We start from the raw sequence: 21,279 nt of genomic DNA on the forward strand, positions 1-21,279 counted from the left end.
GTCCACATAATGTCATGAGTCGAGATGGGTCTGAAATAACCCCAGGACAACTGGCGCACAACCTCCCTGGATGCCATAGAAACAGACAGGGGGATTGTGATCTGTAGTCATTCAGCTCTTGGTGGCAGCCTGGCTAGAGAAAGCCTGTCTCTTGATGTCTTGTCAAGTATACTTCCCTCCAAGCTATGTGACCTCACCCTGCGGAGATTAGTCATAAATAAAAGCCTGTCAGTTTCCCTGAGATTCCAAGAGGAAGATCATCCTCACAAATGCTGGCATAGAGCACTAGTCTATGCAGAATTGGGCAAAATTCATATGAAAACCATCACCTCCACTGAGGACAGTGAGATCAAGTGGCAGATAGAAATGGGATCAAACAAATACAAAAACTGAGAGAGGATTCTAGAATGAGGATAGACAAGTCATTTCCCTCGCAGGGTCTACTTCCTACTAGTAAAAAATGGATCTGACCCTGGCGGTATAGAGTTGTAATCCCTGTATCTGGGAAGTTGAGGCAGAAGGATTCCAAGTTTGAAGCCATTCTAGGCCACATAGCAAAACTCTATCTTAAGAAAAATCATGCTATATAGAGTTCGTGATGGGGGCAAGGCTATCGTGTTTTGACAGGGAACATTCTCCCTTGGGAGCTGCCACCTGTAAGACACTTGGCGTCTGTGGTTTGGGGTCAACAGTGACTTTAGTTAAAACAGCCCCAAATGTCCCTGCACCTCTTTAATTCTCCTGGCTGGAACCACTAGGAGGCCATCGAGGTCTTTGTTGGCTCCTGAATGCCAGCAGGAGCCCACTGATGAGCAGCAGGCAGAGTGGACCCTGGGAGTGCAGCCCTACCTACCCGTAGATATCCAGGACCCCGATGAAGGAGTGCTGCTTCAGGGAGGACTGCAGGGCCTTGTTGATGTGCTCCACAATCCAGGAGAACAGCTGGGCATAGATGTGCTTGGCCAGAGCGTCGCGCGCATTGACCACCTGCTGCAGGCTCATGGTCTTGACGTAGGTCTCCGAGGTGGTGACCAGCTTGCGATGGCACAGCCAGTGCTCCATCTGACTGTGCTCTACTCCCAGCAGGCGGCAGAAGTTGCTCAAGTGTTCATCCTGCGGCTGAGGAAAGGAAGACACGATCAGGAGAGGGAGGGGAGACAGGCTCCTTTGCACATTTTCCCTTCTGCCCAGAGGCCAAGTGCCTTCCAGCACCCATGGAACCCCTTCTCTACCTAGTAGTTAGTACCCCACACTCCACATCAGGTAAGTATAGAGCCTGGGTAGCATTGCTTAAACTGATCATCACACCTGTCCCTGACCAAATTACAAAGACTTAGCAAAGTAAAGCACTGTGCACTGTTCCTGTGCCCTTCCTTAACTGCCAGGTAACGGTCAGGTAGCTGGTAGGAGGGACAGCACGGATGAAGGGAGCAGTCTGTGAACTGACAGCTTAGGAATGCAGAGGTGGTTCAGAGTCGGGAGCCAGAAAGTAGCTGATGCAAGCTGAGCACGCAGCACGCATCTGTAGAGGGCACACGCAACACTCACAGCACTCCAGGAAACCAGGTCTCAGCCCCCACTCAAAGCCACCTCCTGTCCTCAGGCTTCAGTGCCCCTTCTGTAACAGGGAGCAGACTGGTGGCTGCCCTACAGGTAGGCAGGACATGGGAAGCATCCTGGTATTTGCTGCCAGTCCTCTGAATCCTATGTGACTTCAGTGGGTGTGTTCAGATGCACTAGTAAGAGACAAGCCCAAACCTAGAGGACAGCATTTCTCGGCAGGGATGGAATGCAAACAGGCTCCATTCACAGTGTTCCTACAAGCTTCCCAGCTGCCTTTGACCTGACCTGTGCTTACCAGTCACACTGCCCACCTTTTAAACTAGGAGAACATCCAAGTCTTCCACAGGGCTGTGAATCATTTCATTAAACCACCTAAGCCTCTTGGGAAATCCCTGCTGCCCATTCAGGGAACCCTGTAGGAAACCTACTATCCTTGGTGGTTATTTAGACCCTCAACTTGTGGTGCTTGGCAAAGCGGCTAAGCCAGCTTATTAACTCTAAGGCTGGGAGAGAATCTTGTAAATTCATAACATGGTATGTTACTTCCTGATGGCTCTAGATTGCTTATGGCTCTCAATTCTTGATGAGGCCAACTGTAGGATTTAAATGAGGGCTTATTTAATAAAAAAAAAATTAACAAAGACAATGCTATCATTTCCCCCTTAACATTGTAGGCCATTTACCCCCATTAGTATCTAGCCATCTAGCAAAAGGAGGCATTACTATAAAATAGTACGTTAGAAAAGAAAGCTCCTCCCCAAACTCAAGACCAGCAACCTTAGGTGGAACACACCCCCAAGAGCAGACTCACCCAGTGCTACACCAGGTTAAACACAGCTGAGCTCAGAAGTACCAAAAGCCAGTTATGATAAGAACATTCCCACTCATCTGAACAAAGATCCTCATCCCTCTAGGGTCAGGCTTCCCACTGGGAGCTGTCATTCTGGTCTATCCTGAATTACTGATGAAGAAAATGAGGCTAAGTGAGGCTCCCTGACCACCCAGCGAGACAACCAGCCTAAGTAGGCGTGGCTTGGTGTGTAGGGCCCCGCCCTTCAGGCTCACTAAGCAGTTAACGGTGTCATGGCTACTTCTGGCCACAGCCTTCATTCCTCAACCACTCTACCCCTGCCGGTTCCAACATAATGGTACCAGTCAGGGTAGAATTTGGAGCCTGCTTGGCAGGCAACAAGTTCACAGGTGGCAAGTGTCCAATTTGTTCATCTGACCTATTTTTAAGGAATTCTTAATTGCTAGGCACACACTACAGATGGATCCCCTGACATTTGAATGAGTGGTTTGCCTGCAGTAAACAACACGGACCAGCTCCCAGGCCCCCTCATCGCTCCCAGCCCCCACGTTAGAGTGTGGCAGTGATGGAGCCACAGTCAGGGGGCTGACTCTTTAATAGCCACCAGGGGACAGGTTGCCAGACACCACGGTGGGGACTTCTCTGCTCCCACTCACTCCTGCCTGTTGATTAAAGGTGCTAACATCATGCCATTACATTTAAGTCTAATTAGATGATGATAAATCCATTAAAGCAGCCAGCGTTATAGACAGCGGGTTAGTTTTATGAGCCTGTATTGCCAAATTCAAAGGGAAAAATTGCCTCTGGTGTCCAAGTAATTGCACACTGCCGCATCTCTAAGGTAACGCGGGCAATCACGGAACACATTCTCATGCCTTAATTAAAAACGAAAACTACAGAGCAGAAGGCACATTGCTTAGCAGTAGATAGCAAACCTACCTGTGTACCAGAGGACCATACCAAGGATCCATCTGAAAGGGGTTATCACAGCATACTTCCCGTAAGCAACAATGGGACACTGGCAAGTGTGCATGGGTGGCCCACGTCACTTGGTCAAAAGTTTGAGTAAGACATGGTACTGGGAAAGAACCCAGCATGGGTCTTGTCCTGGCGTGAGCATTAGTCATTCTGCCCTTTATGAAAAAGGTTCCCCTCTCTGGGATTTATTTAGTTTTGCCCTTCACTATAGGAAGAGGCATGCTGTGGAAAAAACGTTCTTTCTGGCCCAAATAACCAGAAAGGCATAAATCTAGAACTTATCGAGATCACCATCAGCTCCAAGTGAAGGTTTCCATACGGGGCTGTGTTCTTCCCCTACTCACAGTGTGTTGAGGAGGAAGCAGGCATAGGGAGATAAGGGGGCGTCTCTAAGTTACATCCCTGCGAAATGGCAGTGTCAGGATTTGAACCCTGGCAACCCTGGCACTGTCATCACTCTCACAGCCTAGACCTTCAACTTGTGCTCCTAAGTTTACCAACTCAGTGTGTCCTGACTGTCCCATCTTCGTACAGACCTCACAAGCACACAGTGCAGAAAGTGACACAGCAGACATGGCCCTACAGTTCAGTGGTGGTGTTGAGGAGCAGGTACCATTCAATGTCATCCCCCTCATCTGAACACCCAGGAGTGAAGGACTAGTCATATCAGAGACACTGTATCTACAAGCCCAAGGCTGGACTTTCCAAGAAGGTACCAGCCCTGACTTACCTCCGGGACACGTGCTCAGGGCCCTACGTCCTCACCTGCACCCGCTGAGTGTCTCATCCACACTGGCTCTCATTTTATTCACCAGTGTGGCCTATACACCTCAGTGAATCACCTGGCTACCCATTCTGGAGTGCCTCCTGGGCCCTGTACACTGCAAAAGTGACCGAGAACAAGTAGACTTATCACCTTCATCAGTTTGGGAGAGGGGGGAGGAAGAGGATGGAGAGAGAGACATAGCGAATAATCACACAAGGAACACAGTGCCAAGGGGAAGTAGGCTTGGCTTGCTGTGAGAATTCATGGCAAGAAGGCCAAGCCTGTCGCTCAGGTGGAGAGCTCATGCTGAGCAACCTAAAACTTGATCCCTAGCAAACCAAAAGTGCACATCACCAGCCTAAACCAGGAATTTGTCAATGTATGTCTTCCCAATCTTCCTAGTCCCTTACAGAATTCAGCTGCCCTATAGATACACAGGGCATTTACCAGGAAGGGGTGTGCATTTGGGAGGCATAAACACTGCATGCTTTCCTCCCTAGGGCAAAGATCACAGAGGGCCAATTCTTCACCAGCCTCAAAACCTCCCTCCCAGGGTCAGTCTGGGCCTGTATTCACCAGACAGGCCTTGGAATTCCCCGCTTGCTATCCAGGCATTACTGTGTCACCTCTACTGCACTGCAGGTTCTATGCGCCCCATGGTGCACACATGCACTGCAGCTTGTGGGTGTTGGATGCCAGAGACTGCGCTGGGTTGTGGCAAGCTCCAAAATATAGCAGTCTCAGAGGTACTGAGGCTGCAGAGTCCACGGTGGAGAGGGAGACGGCCGGCACCAGCTCACCCATAGCAACATTTCTCACTTAAGGACAGCGTGTGAGGCTGGGGAGGAACTCTGTTGAACCCTGAGAGAGTTCATGTCTTTTCCTCCCTAGAGACAGGGATATTCTGAACTTGCGTTAACTCTAGTGCCACACAAATAGCAGGAGCAGTAAGTGGGAAAGGCAACGGCTTTAGCTTTTGGCATGGGCACACACCCACATCTGAATTTTGGAGCGACATCTTTGGACTTTTCCTAGAATCTGGTTATTTAAATCCCACTTCTCGAGAAGCAAGAATCACACTTTACACTTCCTTCTAGGCTAGTCACAAATAGGTGTTGATGTGGAAATTTGGCTGATGCACTTATTCAAGGTCAGAGTGCCAGGTTTAGCCCTGGCCAACAGTATTAACTTGCAGACAGGACACAGCAGCCGCTGTCTACCCCATCACATGAACTCCCGCCAGCATCCTCCATTACACACACACACACACACACACACACACACACACACACACACACACACACTCCTGTCTACTGCAAATCCACTGTGGCACTAGGCTCAGGGGAAAGGACCTTTATCCTGAGCCTTTAAGGAACTGTCATAGCTGGTAGGCCTTTGACTGAGATGCCTTGCTTGATATTCTGCCTCGGGCTGGGAAAAGGTCAGCACGCGCCATCCCAGCATGGCCATTCAGTGAGAATGCCTGCTTTTTAGAAGCAGTCACCAACGACGGTGTTCAGTACTCCATTTCCTTGCTGTGAAGAGCTCAGGCTGCGGCCCGCAAGGTACTCAATAGATTGATGACATGGTGTAGAACTCCATGTACCTCAGAGTATTTGGAAAATGAACCCATCAAACAAATTTATCGACTAGCCACTAAATCCCATGCCACAGTGATAGAAACTTGATGGCAGCTGATTTGAAATGGATTGGTTCTTAAAACTTTATCAGTGAGAAAATAGACGTCATGATTGCTCAGAATAAATAACCAAGGGGTGCCCTCTAAGCACAGAAGCAAATGCCCACGGTGTCAGGCTGGGGGATCCGAGTTGACTGCACATTTTCCCGCTGGTGCCACTTACTGGTATGCTGCAGGAATCCCCATCACGCTCTGACTGAATCTCCACACTTCCAAGGTGCAAGATGGAAGCAATTATCTTAAAGATGCTTATTTGATGGGAATCCCGCACTCCTGAAGGAGAAAAAAAATATGAATGACATCCAATCTCTGTCCCGTGATAGAAAGGATTTCTTACCCTTTTTTGGACTTGAGAAATTGTTTGATTTTTCTCTCCTGGGTTAATGACTCCTAAAACCAGCCAGGCCAAGTAATTACCACTCACAGGATCATCTCAGAGGGCAAAGGGGCTCCCACTGAGAGGCAAACAGCCTCACTCTGACTGTCTGGTTCACAGCAGATGGGGCACCTTATCATTTAGCGGATTCAGGAGCATGGAGAGGCAGCAGTAGGATTGACTCATTTTGGACTTCATTTCACCAGACACTTTAATGGATGCTTTTATGAGTTTAATAAGGATGGCCATTTATCTGCAGTCGTTTTTCTCCTAACTTAATATCCTGCAAACATCTGTGACACAACCACAGGGCCAACAGGGGAAGAAAAGGAGACCCCTCCATCACACCCCTGGGAATGCTGTTCCAGGGACCGGCCAGCCAGCTGGCTTACGGGCAGTGCTAGCTGAAGGTGGCTGTCTGCCTCGGGATACATGCCCTGCCCCTTCAGTGACACAAACACTCACAGCCTAGGAACACTGTGGCCACAAACTTGATCGTCAAATTTGTTATTTGCCTACATCAACTACCAAAGGCATGTCTCTTAAAATTTAGATTTAGCTTCAAGGCATTAGTTCTTTTCAAATTTCAAAATATTTCAAACTTATTAAAAAAGTTGTCAGAACGGTATGATGAATGTTAGTCAAGTTGTTTTCTACTGAAGAAATGGCAGTTGTTCCTCATTTTCCTATATATTCTTAAGGCAGTGCTTCACTTAGGCTACGGCAGCCAGGACCTGTCTAAATGGAGGCAAAGACTGATCTTACTAGGGTTAAAACTTTGCCCAGAAAAGAGTTACCAACAAGAAAGCCCTTTCTTCTTCCTTCTTTCCTTCCTTCCTTCCTTCCTTCCTTCCTTCCTTCCTTCCTTCCTTCCTTCCTTCCTTCCTTCCTTCCTCCCTCCCTCCCTTCCTTCCTTTCTCTTCCTTCCTCCCTTCCTTTTCTTTCTTTCTCTCTCTCTCTCTCTCTCTCTCTCTCTCTCTCTCTCTCTCTTTCTTTTTTTTTTTGGTTTTTTGAGACAGGCTTTCTCTGTACCTTTGGAGCCTGTCCTGGAACTAGCTCTTGTAGACCAGGCTGACCTTAAACTCACAAAGATCTGCCTGCCTCTGCCTCCTGAGTGCTGAGATTAAAGGTGTGCACCACTACCACCTGGCAAGGAAGCCCTTTCTTATCATGGGATCCTCTAAACAAGCAAAACCTAAACATCCCATGATAAGGGACTATAAATGGTAATTGATCCAACACTACAGTGCAACCCCATACCTAAGGCTGAGGGAAAATGATGAAAAAGAAACGGAAAGATTGCGATGGCCGCAGAATCAGGGTGCCTGCTGTTAGATTGTGTCTTTTAGACAGGACTGGGAGGCTGCACCCATGAATCTCAACAGTGTGGTTGCCTAAACTAGACCTGTAGTGACCACAGACTTGACATACCAACGTGGATGGGGAAACTTTCACAAGGTCCCATGCTTAGATGAAGGGTTACAGGCAATCAATAGCCGAAAGGGAGGGTTACAGGCAATTGATGACTGGTAAGAGAGGGTTACAGGCAACCAATAGCTGCAAAGAGAGGGTTACAGGCAACCAATAGCTGCGAAGAGAGGGTTACAGGCAACCAATAGCTGCAAAGAGAAGCTTACAGGCAACCAATGGCTGCAAAGAGAGGGTTGTAGGCAACCAATGGTTCCTAAGGGAGGGTTACAGGCAACCAATGGCTGCAAAGTAAAGGTTACAGGTAACCAATGATGGCTAAGGGAGGGTTACAGGCACCCAATGGCTGTGAAGAGAGGGAAAGTCAATTTTCTTCAGGGATGAATTCCCTGATAGGTTACCCTAATGTGGGATTCCCCTCTGCATGCTGTGAATATGTTTTATTGCCATTAGTTAATAAAGAATCTTCTTTGAGACTATGGCAGGGCAGACTAGAGCAAGGTGGGAATTTCAAGCAGAGATAGGGGAGAAAATAAGGCAGAGTCTAGGAGATGCCATGTAGTTGAGGAAGGAGACAGACATCCCTGGAACCTCACCGGTAAACCACGAGCCTCGTGGTAAAATACAAAGTAATAGAAATGGGTTAATTCAAGATGTAAGAGTTAGAAGACCAGAGGGAACCTTCATCCGACGATGGATGGCGATACAGACAGAGACCCACATTGGAGCACCGGACTGAGCCCCCCAAGGTCCAAATGAGGAGCAGAAGGAGGAAGAAAATGAAAAAGGAAATCAGGACTGCGAGGGGTGCGATCACCCACTGATACAAGGGGACGGATCTAATGAGAGTTCACCAAGGCCAGTTGGACTGGGACTGAACGAGGACGTGATCCAACCAGATTCTCTGAATGTGGCTGGCCCGGAGTCTTTCTAAAAAGCCATTGACAATGACACTGGGACTTGTTTCCTCTGCATATACTGGATTTTGGGGATCCAGTCTGTTTGGATACTCACCTTTCTGGACCTGGAGAGAGGGGGGAGGAACTTGAACTTCCCACAGGGCAGGAAACCCTGACTGCTCTTAGGGATGGAGAGGGAGGAGGAGAGGGAGTGGGAGGAGTGGGAGGGTGTTGGGAGGGGGGGGCGGAAATGGAAACTTTTATAATTTAATAAAATTACTTTCTCATTAAAAAAAGATGTAAGAGTTAGTAAATAAGAAGCCTGAGCTAATAGGTTAAGCAATGTTAATAATTAATATAGTTTCTGTGTGATTATTTTGGTCTGGGTGGCCGGGAATGAACAAGCAGCCTCCATCTACATTACCTGATCCCAAGTAGTCAGTCTTAGTATATGTACATACATTGTAAGCAACATTGAGTGATATGAATATATGCATCATAAATTTGAGAATGAGTGGGGGGGTAGGATGAGCTGAGGGGGAAGAAGGAAGGGGTAAAAATGATTATAAATACAGTACTGATTTAAGAAATTCTCAAAAACGTATAAAATTTAAAAACCATCAATTAAACCTAAGGAGTAAAACAAGGGTCAACAGCCCATATCCCCAGCCCACAGGCTATTTGTGTAAAGCCCATACAACAGTCATTCCTACTTGTTTTTATCCGAGGCTGTTTGTAGGTTTGGTAGAGGCAAGAGAAGCCACACAGTTCACAAAGTCTAAACTCTTTACTCTCTTGTATTTTAAGAGAATGCACTTCCAACCTCTGTAATTAAGAGGGCATTTATTTAAAGAGTAGAGAAGAAAATATTATTGAAATAATTCCATAAATGTGGTCTGCTTTGAGACGTACTCATCTCAGAGCCTGGGAAGTGTCCACCCTCCACCCTCTCCTACCAGCTCTTGTTCACTGCTCGCTGCAGCCCAGAATAGGCAACAGCCCCATGGTGCATGTTTCTCCTGTCAGCAGGCCAGGCAGAACACATATGCTATTCACAATATATCCCAAGTCCTTCACTGTGGAGATCAGTATGGTGTGTGATGCTGGAGGAAGCCAGAGGTACAGATATCAAGACATTCTCTATGTCCTCCCCTCTGTGAACTGCTTGGTGCTAACTGGCAGAGCATCAGGGTTCTGAATCAAGGACACCTCAGTGACGCAAAGGCAGAAGAATGTTGTCCTCATCTTGGGTCTGGTCCCTCCTAGTTGTCACCATTTACCTGAGAGTCCAACAACCTCCCTGCTGAGCTCACATTGGGCCTAGGAATCCACCGCACTCAGGTCAAACAAAGTCTACTTGTTAAGGCTGCCTGTCCTTGGGCACACTTCCCCCTCCTCCTAGATGGGTCTAAAGTTTATCCACAACTCTGGTTCCTCTACTCAACAGTCCCTGGGATGTTTGGTCCCTTATACTAGCCATAGGAAGTATGAACACTTCCTCTGTCTTTATGACTTCTGCCCTCAAAGCCCACTTCAGCCCGGTCCACAGTTCCTCACTTACTATTGCTCTGGGTGTAATGACGCTGTTCTCATTCTGGAATAGCCAGAGTGCTTTCTGTCTCCTGATAATTCACAGGTACAAAAGACGAATGTTACCCATGTCTCGGCTACCCAGAGAAATGACCACACTGGGACCAGTTCATAAGTCCTTCATTTCCTCCCCATGAGACTAGAGGGTGTCCAGTTTGCTCACATTTAATTTAGACACTGACAAAACTTGGCTTCTACTACAGAACTGAACAGATGTTGTTCTGACTAACCCGACAGAGAAGCCAAAAGCTTTCTCTCTGTCAGAGAAGGGCTGGGGAAGACACCGTGGTCAGCTGAGTCACTTTCTGAACTTCAGGCTCCTTGAGCTTCCCTTTGCCTAGCTACGGGCCCCAGGACTGACTATTTTAATTTCCCAAATAGGAAAGAATTACCTTTCATCTCACAAACCTGGGAGTGCTTCTCCCCTAAAACAGGCTGACATAGGAACAATTGTCCCCATTTCTACCAAGCCCGTCTGTTATTGAGGGTCACAGAGACCTTCCTGCTTCAAGGGTTGCAACACACATGGCAAGCACACCAGCAGTACACGTGCCACAGGGCTCCCAGACACCGGGGTCTGCTTCTGCTCAGATGCTCTGGCTAGTACGCAGGTGGTCTGGCTCAGTGGGAGGGTCTTTCTGGGGGCACGCACTGCCTCTGAACTCAGACCACGGCACACAAAGACATGGCTACACTGGGCTTCTCTCCATGAGTTTCAAGACCCAAGTAAGGGCAGGATACTTTGAAGTACCTGGCTCAAAAAATTCTTTTGAGAAAAGCTTCCAAATTCTAAACTTTGGAGCCTGAGGAGTGAGAGAGGTAAGAGCACAAGAAAGCATCCATCAAGGGTCAGACGATTGAGTAGGTAAGGCTGTGAGACCGCCCCTCAGTTCCTCCCCTCCACGGAATCAGACCCTATGCAGGCTAACTCTCATTCAGCAGTTCCTTACCAAGAAGCGTGAGGGCTTGCCGTGTCTTCTCAAAGTCCTCTGCGTCATCAACACCCTCGATGGTTGTGCTTCCTCCATGGGATGTATAGAGAAAGTCCTCTGCACACGCTGTGGGAGGCAGGAAGAATGAGGCTTTAGAGAGGTCTTCATTCCCCATCACCCCCAGCCCATCACCTCTGAGGAGGTCTACTCTGAACATGCCAGTCACACTGATTGTCGGTGTTAGATGGATGTATACTCCTTTAGAATACCCTATCCGCAATGGAAAATGAGAGCGAAAATCGAGTAATAGAGAAGCTAGTATGGCAGTCAAAGTGTGTATGTAAAACTGGAATGGTGAACACGTTGGTAAGGTAGGACAGGTCATGGGAAGCTCAGTGTAACATCATTTAACTCAGATTTGAGTTTTTAAAAGACCTAACATACAAGGGAAATGGATACATCCAACACGCCTTTGGAATGGCATTCCTCAGAGGACGGTGATATCTGCTCCTCCGAAGGGGCTGGCCTCAGAGGTCAGACTGGACAACAAAGACGTACTGCAGTAAAAATTATTAGGGGCAGGGCTGAAGAGAGGACTCAGCAGTTAAGAGCATGCACTGCTCTTGCAGAGGGTAGAAGTTTGATGGTAGGGACCTGTCTATGCCAGGAAGCTCAAAACTTCCTTTAACTTCAACTTGTGGGGATCTAAAGCCTCTGGCCTCTGTGGGCAGTTATAGACACCCACCCACATACATAAATGCAATTTTTTTTTAAAAAAGTTATCTTATGAAAGTACTTAAGTCTTTGACAAAATGTAAGGACAGCCCTGTCTGGCACTTCACGCTCGGCTTTCGTTTTGATAGGAGGCCAAGACTGCATGTGGGCTACTTTTCTTCTATCCTGAGAAACCCCTGCTGACTCCTTTTTCTGGACCCAGTAATAGACACTGAATGCATGTCAGCTAAACATACTCCATGGCAACTCCAAGCCCTCAACGCCATGTCCTTCGATACATCTCCCAAGAATGTCTATGGTCTTTTTTTGCTGTTGTTTTGCTTTTGTTTTTGTTCTGCCTGCCTGTTGATTGCCATTGCTGTGGGTCTGACCTTCGGCAAGTGTTGTCTGGGGGGATGCTGTAAGAGATTCTAAACCTATCTTTGCAGTTGGCTTACATTCTCCCAACCCCCTGGCCCCCAATGCTGGTAACTTCAGTGACATCACCTCCTACATAAAGCCCTTTAAGAGTCTCACTGCCCTCAAGGCAAGGGTCAATGTATTAAACTTTCTGTGGCATGATCACCTTCTACTCCTTCAAATTCAGGGCTTGTTCATTTCTTCTCTTCATGGTCTTCACATGTCTGTCTCCTCACAGTCTCTCCTCAGCCCTTCCCTTTGTCATGCTATCAACAGCCCCTAACTACTCTATTTTCTCATCTCTACCATGGCCTGGTGCTCCTATGTACCATCAACGCTCCAGGCCACAATGACGTCTGCCAACAATTCTAGAAAACTGAGCGCTAAACGCTGCCAGGCCCAGCTACAAAGTGTCAGAACTCAGCACTGACGCTCAGGTTGACTACACTGCCACCCCTCCAGGCCCAGCTACAAAGTGTCAGAACTCCGCACTGACGCTCAGGTTGACTACACTGCCACCCCTCCAGGCCCAGCTACAAAGTGTCAGAACTCCGCACTGACGCTCAGGTTGACTACACTGCCGCCCCTCCAGGAGGCTAGACCACCACCTGAAGAGTAATACACAGAGCATCCGCTGTGCGCTGAGAGGGGTTTCCTGGGGGATGGACTTGCACACTTAAGATGAATGGAGGCCAAGGTGCTTGAACTGGGGAAGAAAGGCCGCCAGCCCTTTACCCACTCCGAGCTCCAGCAAAAGTAAAATTTTATGACTTACTCGCAAAACATATTTAGCACTTTCATAGCTAATGACTCCACAAGCTCAGGGTTCTGGGCAAGAATAGATCCAAAAGGCTAATAAAGCAGTTCCTCCTCCTAGACTCACTTTCCAAAATAGCTTATCTGGCAGCTTTCCCAGTGCCACCTAAAGACAACTCACTTTACTTGCTCCCACTTTCAGCACATCAAGGAGCATGACTACAGCGTGCTTACCAGGGGGTGGCCAGGATGGAGAGCTACTACTGGGGCATTCCATTAAAGAAATGATGGATCTTTAGTGTCCCGCGACTTTTTTTTTTTTTAAAAAAAAAAAAAAAAACCTCATTACTGAATGTCAGCCAAGACAGCAGAGTCACTAGAGACTCCACAGGAGGACATCTGGCTTCCGCAACGGAGGGAAGGCATTTTCAGCATCTTCAAAAGATCCATTGCTGTCAAGAGCGAGGGTCTGCTGCCTGCTGTTCTGTGTCTGGCAAACACCCCCCCCCCACCTTTCCAACTCTGCATTTTCAAACTCAGGTCCAGCTGGGTTGTTTCTCAGGCTGAGGTGGCACTGCCTGGAGAGGCCACCGACTGAAGAATCTAACTGCTATCAACAAGGTTGTCTCTTTCTCTGCTTCCTCCTGTCTGCAGTCACTAGTTGATATTACACAACAGAACACCTTAGTAAGAAACAAAAAAGCAGTGTATGACTACTCCCTTCCTACCTGTCTGTCTGACTGCAGCTCAACTGTCTTCTGTTCAGGTCCATGAAGCCAGCACCATCCTTCCCTCCTACCCACAATGCCTTCTCTTACTATTCAGTTACGATCTATCTCTCTCTCTCCTCCTTGCCCCCCTTCCTCTCTCCTAAGAATTTACAAGGATCAATAAATACTAAAATGCCTATTTACTGGTTCATCAGATAGACACTGGCCCAGACAGGCAACTGAGCACAAAGAAGTCATCAATCTATGATTGGAGCACCAAACATCAAGGCCAATGCCACAGAGCTTGGACCTCACCTGGTGAGGCTGTACTCTGACCTGTGCAAGTCTATGGTGACTGTGATAAAAGTGTGTCAACACACTCATGAGAGTTCAAAGGAAGGGGGACTTCCTTAACCACCTAAGCAACAGATTTAAGGAAGATGGGAACTTTACCATCAATGTTCCCTAACGAAATTTCCACTGAACTTTGCTCTAAACTTCCCAAGGTCATTTTAACCATAAAGAACAACAGTGGGGTAGAAGAATAGAGTGACAAGACACAAATCCATGTCTTCCACTTTCAGACAAATGAACAAGTTCATGCCAGAGGTTTCTGTATAATGTGTTTTAGGTTAGGAACAACAGAAGGATTATGGTGTCAAGAGAATCTCCTGGAGCTCTTGGCTACTCTGTTTATTTGACTTTCCCAGCTATTTATCAGGGTTATTGGTGAAACCAAAAACCCAGTTTGAGGGCTCATAGTCAATCCACCCACAAGGCCACAGGCTTATCATAGGTTCTTCATTTCTCTCCAAGATGCAAGAAATTGATTGAATTGAGTAATTTTCAAGGATTCTGGCAGAAGCCCAGGCGTCTATACCTTTCACAGACACAAATAAGGAAAAGTCATTTTAAACCTCAATACAACTCACATAAATGAAAAAGTTAGGCAACTTCCCTATTAAAGTTCCATTCAGGACAAGGTGGCCAGTAAGGTGAATCTTGTCACTATTTGGTTCTCCATAAAACCAGCCTTAGAGAAAAATAGCTTCTGCAGGTCGGCCATGAAAGTCCCCCACTATTCTGGGAAGACACGAGGACAAGGACAGTGGTCCATACTATAGTTGCTTATCTGACCACTTGTGACTAAGAGCTGGCATCCAATCCAAAAGGCCCCCAGGTCAGGCCAGCGCTCAAACAAGGGCCACTGAGAACTTGCACTATCTAGGAGCATGCATTACTTGTCCTTGGAAGTTATGGTAACCCTGGAAAGATCAGCCTTGCCAGCAACTGCACAACAGGATAGACCAGCACAGCAGGTACCATCCAACGGGTCCTTTCTGGGTTCCAAGTAAACTATGACTTTTTATAGGGGATGCATTGCCCTGAGACTATGTTTCCTGCAACATAGTGCTTACCATTCCAATCCTGTGACTGACAGGCAAAACTAGAACCTGCAGCTGTGTCATTCAATATTGCGCCAACACGGCCTGAGTTGAGGAATGAATCAAGTTATGTGAAACATACAAAAAACACCATAGAAACTTATCAGGAAGCAAGCAAATCCTGGAACCATTTAGGGTTTGAAAAAGAATTGCATATATATATATATATATATATATATATATATACACACACACATATATATATACACACACATATATATGTGTACACACACACACACACACACACACACACACACACACATATATATATGGAGCAAATATTTGAATGCTTAGTCACCAGCGAGTGGCATTATTTGAAAGGATTAAAAAGATTAGGAGGTATGGCCTTGTTGGATAAAGGGTGTCACTTGGGGTGGGCTTGTGAGGTTTCAAAAGTTCATGCTAAGCCCAGAGTCTCTCTGCCTGCAGATCAGGATAATACTCAGCTATTGCTACAGTGTTATGCATGCCACCATGCTGCTCACCATGCTGATAATGGACTAAACCTCCGAACCTGTGCAGCATTCTCATCTTGCTTCCTCTGCATCTGGCTGGTGACTGCATCTCTGCCTTTCCTCTTCCCAGAATTCTCCTAGTCTGTACTTCCAGTCTATACTTCCTGCCTGGCTACTGGCCAATCAGCGTTTTATTAAACACATATGAGTGACAAATCTTTACAGTGTACAAAAGCATTATCCCACACACAGTAAAGAGCATTATGTAAATCTCTAGATTGTCTAAAAGGGACCCATTTCTCAAGGTGCAGAAAGAAGACACACTTTTTTTAAATAAAAAAATTTGTGCATGTATATTATATATGTACATGCTTGTGTGGGTCTGTGTGCATCCACAGAGGCCAACGGTCATATTAGGTGCCTTCCTTGCTCACTTCTCCCCTGCATTGTTTCACACCAGGCCTCTTACTGAGCCTGAGCCATCTATTCCAGCTAGGCAGACTGGTTGGCCACAGAACTTCAGGAATTCACTTCTCCATTCCCCAGGACTGGGGCTACTGAAATGGATCCACACCCAGCTTTCTGGGGACCCAAAAGCAGGTCCCCATGCTTGTGCAGCAACACCTGACTGAACCATCAGACTCACAACACACCTTTTAAAGTAGGGGACAACTGCACTGCTCTGCAAAACACACTTCCCACCCCTGCAGCTCAGCCCTTACAGGTAGCCTAGGTATAGTGAACCCTGCTTTACTAACTGACAGCGAGGTTCTGATGGGACTAAAGGACAGGACCATGGTAGGGGCAGAGCTGAGACAAGGACCCACAAGCCAGGGTTCTGGGCAGAGCTCCTAGCTGCCTGCCACAGCTTTTTCTTGCCTTTGCAGAGGACCCTGGGTACCTGCTGACATACTTAGAGCGAGTTCTTTAAATTCAGGAAGGCTGGCAGCAGCACAGAGCTGGTAAAAGATGTGGTAGTTCCTCTCATCTTCTGCCTGGGGGAGAAAAGGAGATCCATTTTAGTCAGTGATTTCCTGGATCACCTCCTTAGCCAATCTGACCCCAGGTGGTGTGAGCTAGACCACCCTCCCACATGTTTTCCTTCCACGCCTTGGCTACCTGCAGTTTCAACTACCTTATTTTTATTTGCTACGACAGGGTCTCCTTATGTGAAGACTTTTACCTCTTGACTTACATGGAAGAAGGCATTTCCTTTTTTCCCCTACATTAAACACCAGTGCCATGTCACAAATGGTGGGTCAGTCAGCAAAAACTACCATCCATGTGCTGCTTGACCAACACTCTAAGACCTTTGCTACCCCGTTGGAAGCTCTACACTTTGGGGCTGGTCAGTCAGGAATCTCTGACGACTTTCACTGGACACTCATGACTAGAATAACCTTAAATCAGTAGGGTGGAGGGGGAGATGGTGTGTAAATATTTAGGAACCCTGGATAGAGACAGCCATGAAAGAGGAAAGCTCAAAGCCAGGGTAGAGTACAGGCAGCTTGTCGGTCCACCCAATAGAGCTGCCTGCTCTCTCTACTGCACTGAAGGAAGGATGCAGGACTGTCCAACCAACCTGTGAGGGAAGGCGGGGCTGGTCTAAAGGTTCATGCAATATTTGTTACCCATTAGCAGGGAGTCATCACTAAGATATAGCTCAGAAGACTCCGGGGGATTCTGGGGAGAGCTGAACTCTGGGGACTGGGAAGTCACTGTGCATAAGAAAATGCAAGCTGCAGATTTGAATCAGGTCACCTCTGCCATCTCAATCCAGAGGTGGAAGGATGGGACTGCTACAGGAGAATGGTGGATAGAGCTGTTAGTAGCAAGGAACAGGGAGAAAGGGTTCAGGCAGAGGCCAAGGAGGATCGGCAGGAAACAATCAAGGGCTATGGAGGGGAAGAAATGAGGACTGTTTTCTAGTAAAGAACACTGTGTGTGTGTGTGTGTGTGTGTTGTGTGTATGTGTGTATTGTGTGTATATGTGTATGTGTGTATTGTGTGTATGTGTGTATTGTGTGTATGCGTGTATTGTGTGTATATATTGTGTGTATGTGTGTGTATTGTGTGTATGTGTGTACTGTGTGCATGTGTGTGTATGTATATATGTGTGTGTATGTATATGTGTGTATGTGTGTGTATTGTGTGTGTACTGTGTGTATTGTGTGTGTACTGTGTGTATGTGTGTGTATGTATATATGTGTGTATGTGTATGTGTGTATGTGTATGTATGTGTATTGTGTGTATGTGTATGTGTGTATGTGTGTGTACTGTATGTATTGTGTGTGTACTCTGTGTATGTGTGTGTATGTATATATGTGTGTGTATGTGTATGTGTGTATGTGTATGTATGTGTATTGTGTGTATGTGTATGTATGTGTATTGTGTGTATGTGTATGTGTGTGTACATGTATGTGTGTGTCTCTGTGTGTGTGTGATGTCAGCACGTACATCTATCTTTCCAGTCACACCTGTATTTTGACCCACCCAACAAGCAGGTTCTTTGAAAGCTGCAACCCAGGCTCTGTGCATCACATTCTCTAACGGGAAGGCTGTAAAAGCCTCAGGAGGGCTGCCCTGTCCTTTATCCCAGGATTGAGCACTTGGTGAACACAACAGGCAAAGCTGTGCAAAGCATTTGCAGAGACCTAATGCTTAGTCTAAATGAATGTTTACTCTGAAAGAGAAGAGTGAAAACAAGAACGTTGATCGTCGATCGCAGGCCACAAGACGAGCTGCTCTGAGCGCACAGGGAGTGGGCGGGACAATAGCCGGCAGCAGAATACAAATGGCTGTCCTGCCACTCACCTGAAAGACCACCCTAGACTTCTCCAGCAAGTAGGTCCTCATGTTGGCCCCGATGATGTGGTACTTTTTATCAAAGCCAATCTCAATGAACTTCCCAAAGCGGCTGCTATTGTCGTTGCGAGTTGTCTTGGCATTCCCGATGGCCTGGATTAACAGACAATAGGAATGTATATAAATGGGGGAGGCTGGGAAGATGGTTCAGCCAGTAAAGCACACAGCCGCTTCTCCTACAAACACGCCACCCCCACTGGGCTTCTTGACTTCATGACTGCAGGCCTGTGGCAGCGTGGTATCCATACACACACCTCTGCAACTGTGAAGACAACGGGCTGGGTGAGAAATGCTGCTTGGTTTGTTTAAAACTAAGCCGAAACCAATGTCACTTCTCAGCCCCTTGTACAATCAGTGGCTACTGGCCAGAGCTATATGTTCAGCCAAAGATTCTCTAGAGACACAGCCAGGTCAGAGAGACTCTAACCCACCATTCCTCTGCTCCTCTTTCCTTTTTCTGCCTAGAATATACACGTGGCAACCTTATCAGTCACCCTGGACCCACAAAGCCAAGGCCTAGAGAACCAGAGCCCCTGGCTCTGATGTTGTGCAGCCATCAAATTGGTGCTTGTGACCACAGTTCTGCTGTGCTTAATCTTCTACGATCCCTCATGCAATCAAGCAGCCAAATGCTTTGCCCCACTGGTGAATGGCACCTCCTAGAAAAACCATCAAATGACATGCCGACCCCACTCTTCATTAAGATAGATCAGGAAGCCACCTATGGATCCATCCTATGCATCATTTCCTACACAGCAGGACCACAGATCGAATACTATGCAATAATCTTTTTGTGGGGATGAGGTCTCTACGAAGCCCCGACTGGCCTGGAATTTGCTATGGAAACAGTCTGGCCTCTAACTTATTTTTTTTTATTTTTTTTTTAAAGATTTTATTTATTTATTATGTATACAACATTCTGCTTCCATGCCAGAAGAGGGCACCAGATCTCATTACAGATGGTTGTGAGCCGCCATGTGGTTGCTGGGAATTAAACTCAGGTCATCTGGAAGAACAATCAATGCTCTTAACCACTGAGCCATCTCTCCAGCCCTGGCCTCTAAGTTATAACAATCTTCCTGAGTTCTGGGATTAAAGATGTGTGCCATCACACCCAGTCCATAATACTCTTTAAATTCAACCACTAAATAACTGGTCTACTATGATTCTTCGCTTTCTATAAGTCACGATACAAACACGCCAAAAATCGACTTTTCTTATTTTAATCTCTTCTGTTTCTTCACATTTTCAGGTGGTGAAAAGGGTAGAAAATCCCACTGCAACTTTTTAGTGGCCTAGAAAATATGATGTGCCCAGAGGCTGAAAGAAAGATCCGAACCCACCCCCTAGTCTAGGCCAGCCAAGTCCAACTACTTATATCTGCTCCTTTCAAAGCCCCGGAGACTCCGAGATGAAGGATGGAGCTGAAGCTCATCTCTGCTGCTTCATCAGCTAACTTCTTACACACTTGCAGTTCATGCAGACACCTGTCCCTGCTCTCGGTCTGGAGGTGAGCAAAGTGAAGCCCGAGTCCATGCTCTCTGCTGGGTGAGTGGTTCTGCCAGCACTGGTCTGCCCATGTACCATCCCGCAAGTGCCCTACTGCATGGACCTGACCCACCACCACTGCCTCTGTCCTGGATAATGTTAACTATCTCTCTTTATGTTTTCTATTCCTGGTCTTGTGACTTTCAGTCAATATTCCTCTTGACTAACAGAGCAGCCTGTGTAAAATGTGAACCTGGTTATATTCTTGGCATAGAATGTTTCAGTGGCTTCCACTACCCTTTAGTTTTAGAACCTCAGCATGGTTCACAACCTGGTAGTAGCCTAGCCATTCATTACTCTATACTTGGTCCTCGGCTCTAAGAAAACAGAACACTTCTTTTTTTCTTCAATAGTCCTGTGAATCTCTACATTCACACAAAATTCAGCCACACTGTTCCCTTTGCGGGGACTCTCTTTCCACACCCCCCCCCAAGCCTACCAGCCCTTCCTGTTCAAATCCAGACCTGAAAGCAGGCAGGCAGCCCTTCCCTGACCCCACAAGTCAAAAGAAGTTCCTTCTACCATGCATTTTTCTGGTCCCTGCACATACTCTGCCCTCCCCTCCAGGAAAAGTGATGTGCACAAGTACACTGGTGGGCTTCTAAGTCCCCAGCATAAATGCCTGACTCTTGAGTTCCGTGGCACAACGGCAGACTGTCACACTTCAGTGAGACAGTTCTGTTTTGAAGGTAGAAAACCGACTATCCTCTCCAGAATATTGGCAAAAGTTAGACACCCTCAGGTCTCCGAAGGGAGGCCCTGGGCCGGGCTGCTTATTGTGTCAATTCATCTGGACAGGAACTCTCAGAGGCAGACGTCACTTCTCGTTGTACATACAGGGAAACAGGCTTGGGAAGGCCAAATAATTTGCCCAAGGTCACATGACTAGGAAGCAGGCAAGATTCAAATTCAGATACACCTGGGTTCTCAAGTCTCAACCCAGGTTATACAGAATCACAGTCCTTCATGCAGCCTCACAGGTCACCACCACACACACCAGACAAGAAACTGCAGACATGGGGGCAAGTTCCACAGTTCTAAGGATGAGCCAAATCAGAAGTGAACATAGACAGTGATATCAATCCCCCAAGGAAACCCTTCTTAGCTCAGCTGGCAGAGCAGAGGACTGCAGAGCGTGGCATGTAGAAGTATTTATCTTGTAGAGCGTGGCATGCAGAAGTATTGATCCTCACTTTTACCCTCTCAAGAAAAAGGAGAGGAAGGTGCCTTTCAGAAACAAATCACACTAAAAACGCAAGGAACCAAATCTGTACCCAAGCTCCCAGATAGCTACACCTGATGGGCGCACTCCTTCTTAGTTTCA

General features: G+C 47.0%; 1 protein-coding gene across 2 annotated transcripts in view; it reads right to left on the reverse strand.

Annotated features, from left to right (window-relative positions):
* Myo5b (myosin VB) overlaps nucleotides 1–21,279 on the reverse strand; it is a 279,116-nt gene that overhangs the window by 103,641 nt on the left and 154,196 nt on the right. For both annotated transcript variants that reach the window (XM_048419435.3, XM_048419437.3), the window contains exons 6-10: nucleotides 18,357–18,500; nucleotides 16,456–16,537; nucleotides 11,061–11,168; nucleotides 5,981–6,090; nucleotides 854–1,119 (exon numbers count right to left, since the gene is read on the reverse strand). In XM_048419435.3, coding sequence (XP_048275392.3) covers nucleotides 854–1,119; nucleotides 5,981–6,090; nucleotides 11,061–11,168; nucleotides 16,456–16,537; nucleotides 18,357–18,500 — 710 coding nt within the window. The remainder of the gene's footprint in view (nucleotides 1–853; nucleotides 1,120–5,980; nucleotides 6,091–11,060; nucleotides 11,169–16,455; nucleotides 16,538–18,356; nucleotides 18,501–21,279) is intronic.

The sequence above is a fragment of the Myodes glareolus genome, chromosome 13 (genome assembly GCF_982192425.1).
Source record: "Myodes glareolus chromosome 13, mMyoGla1.1, whole genome shotgun sequence".
NCBI lineage: Eukaryota > Metazoa > Chordata > Mammalia > Rodentia > Cricetidae > Myodes > Myodes glareolus.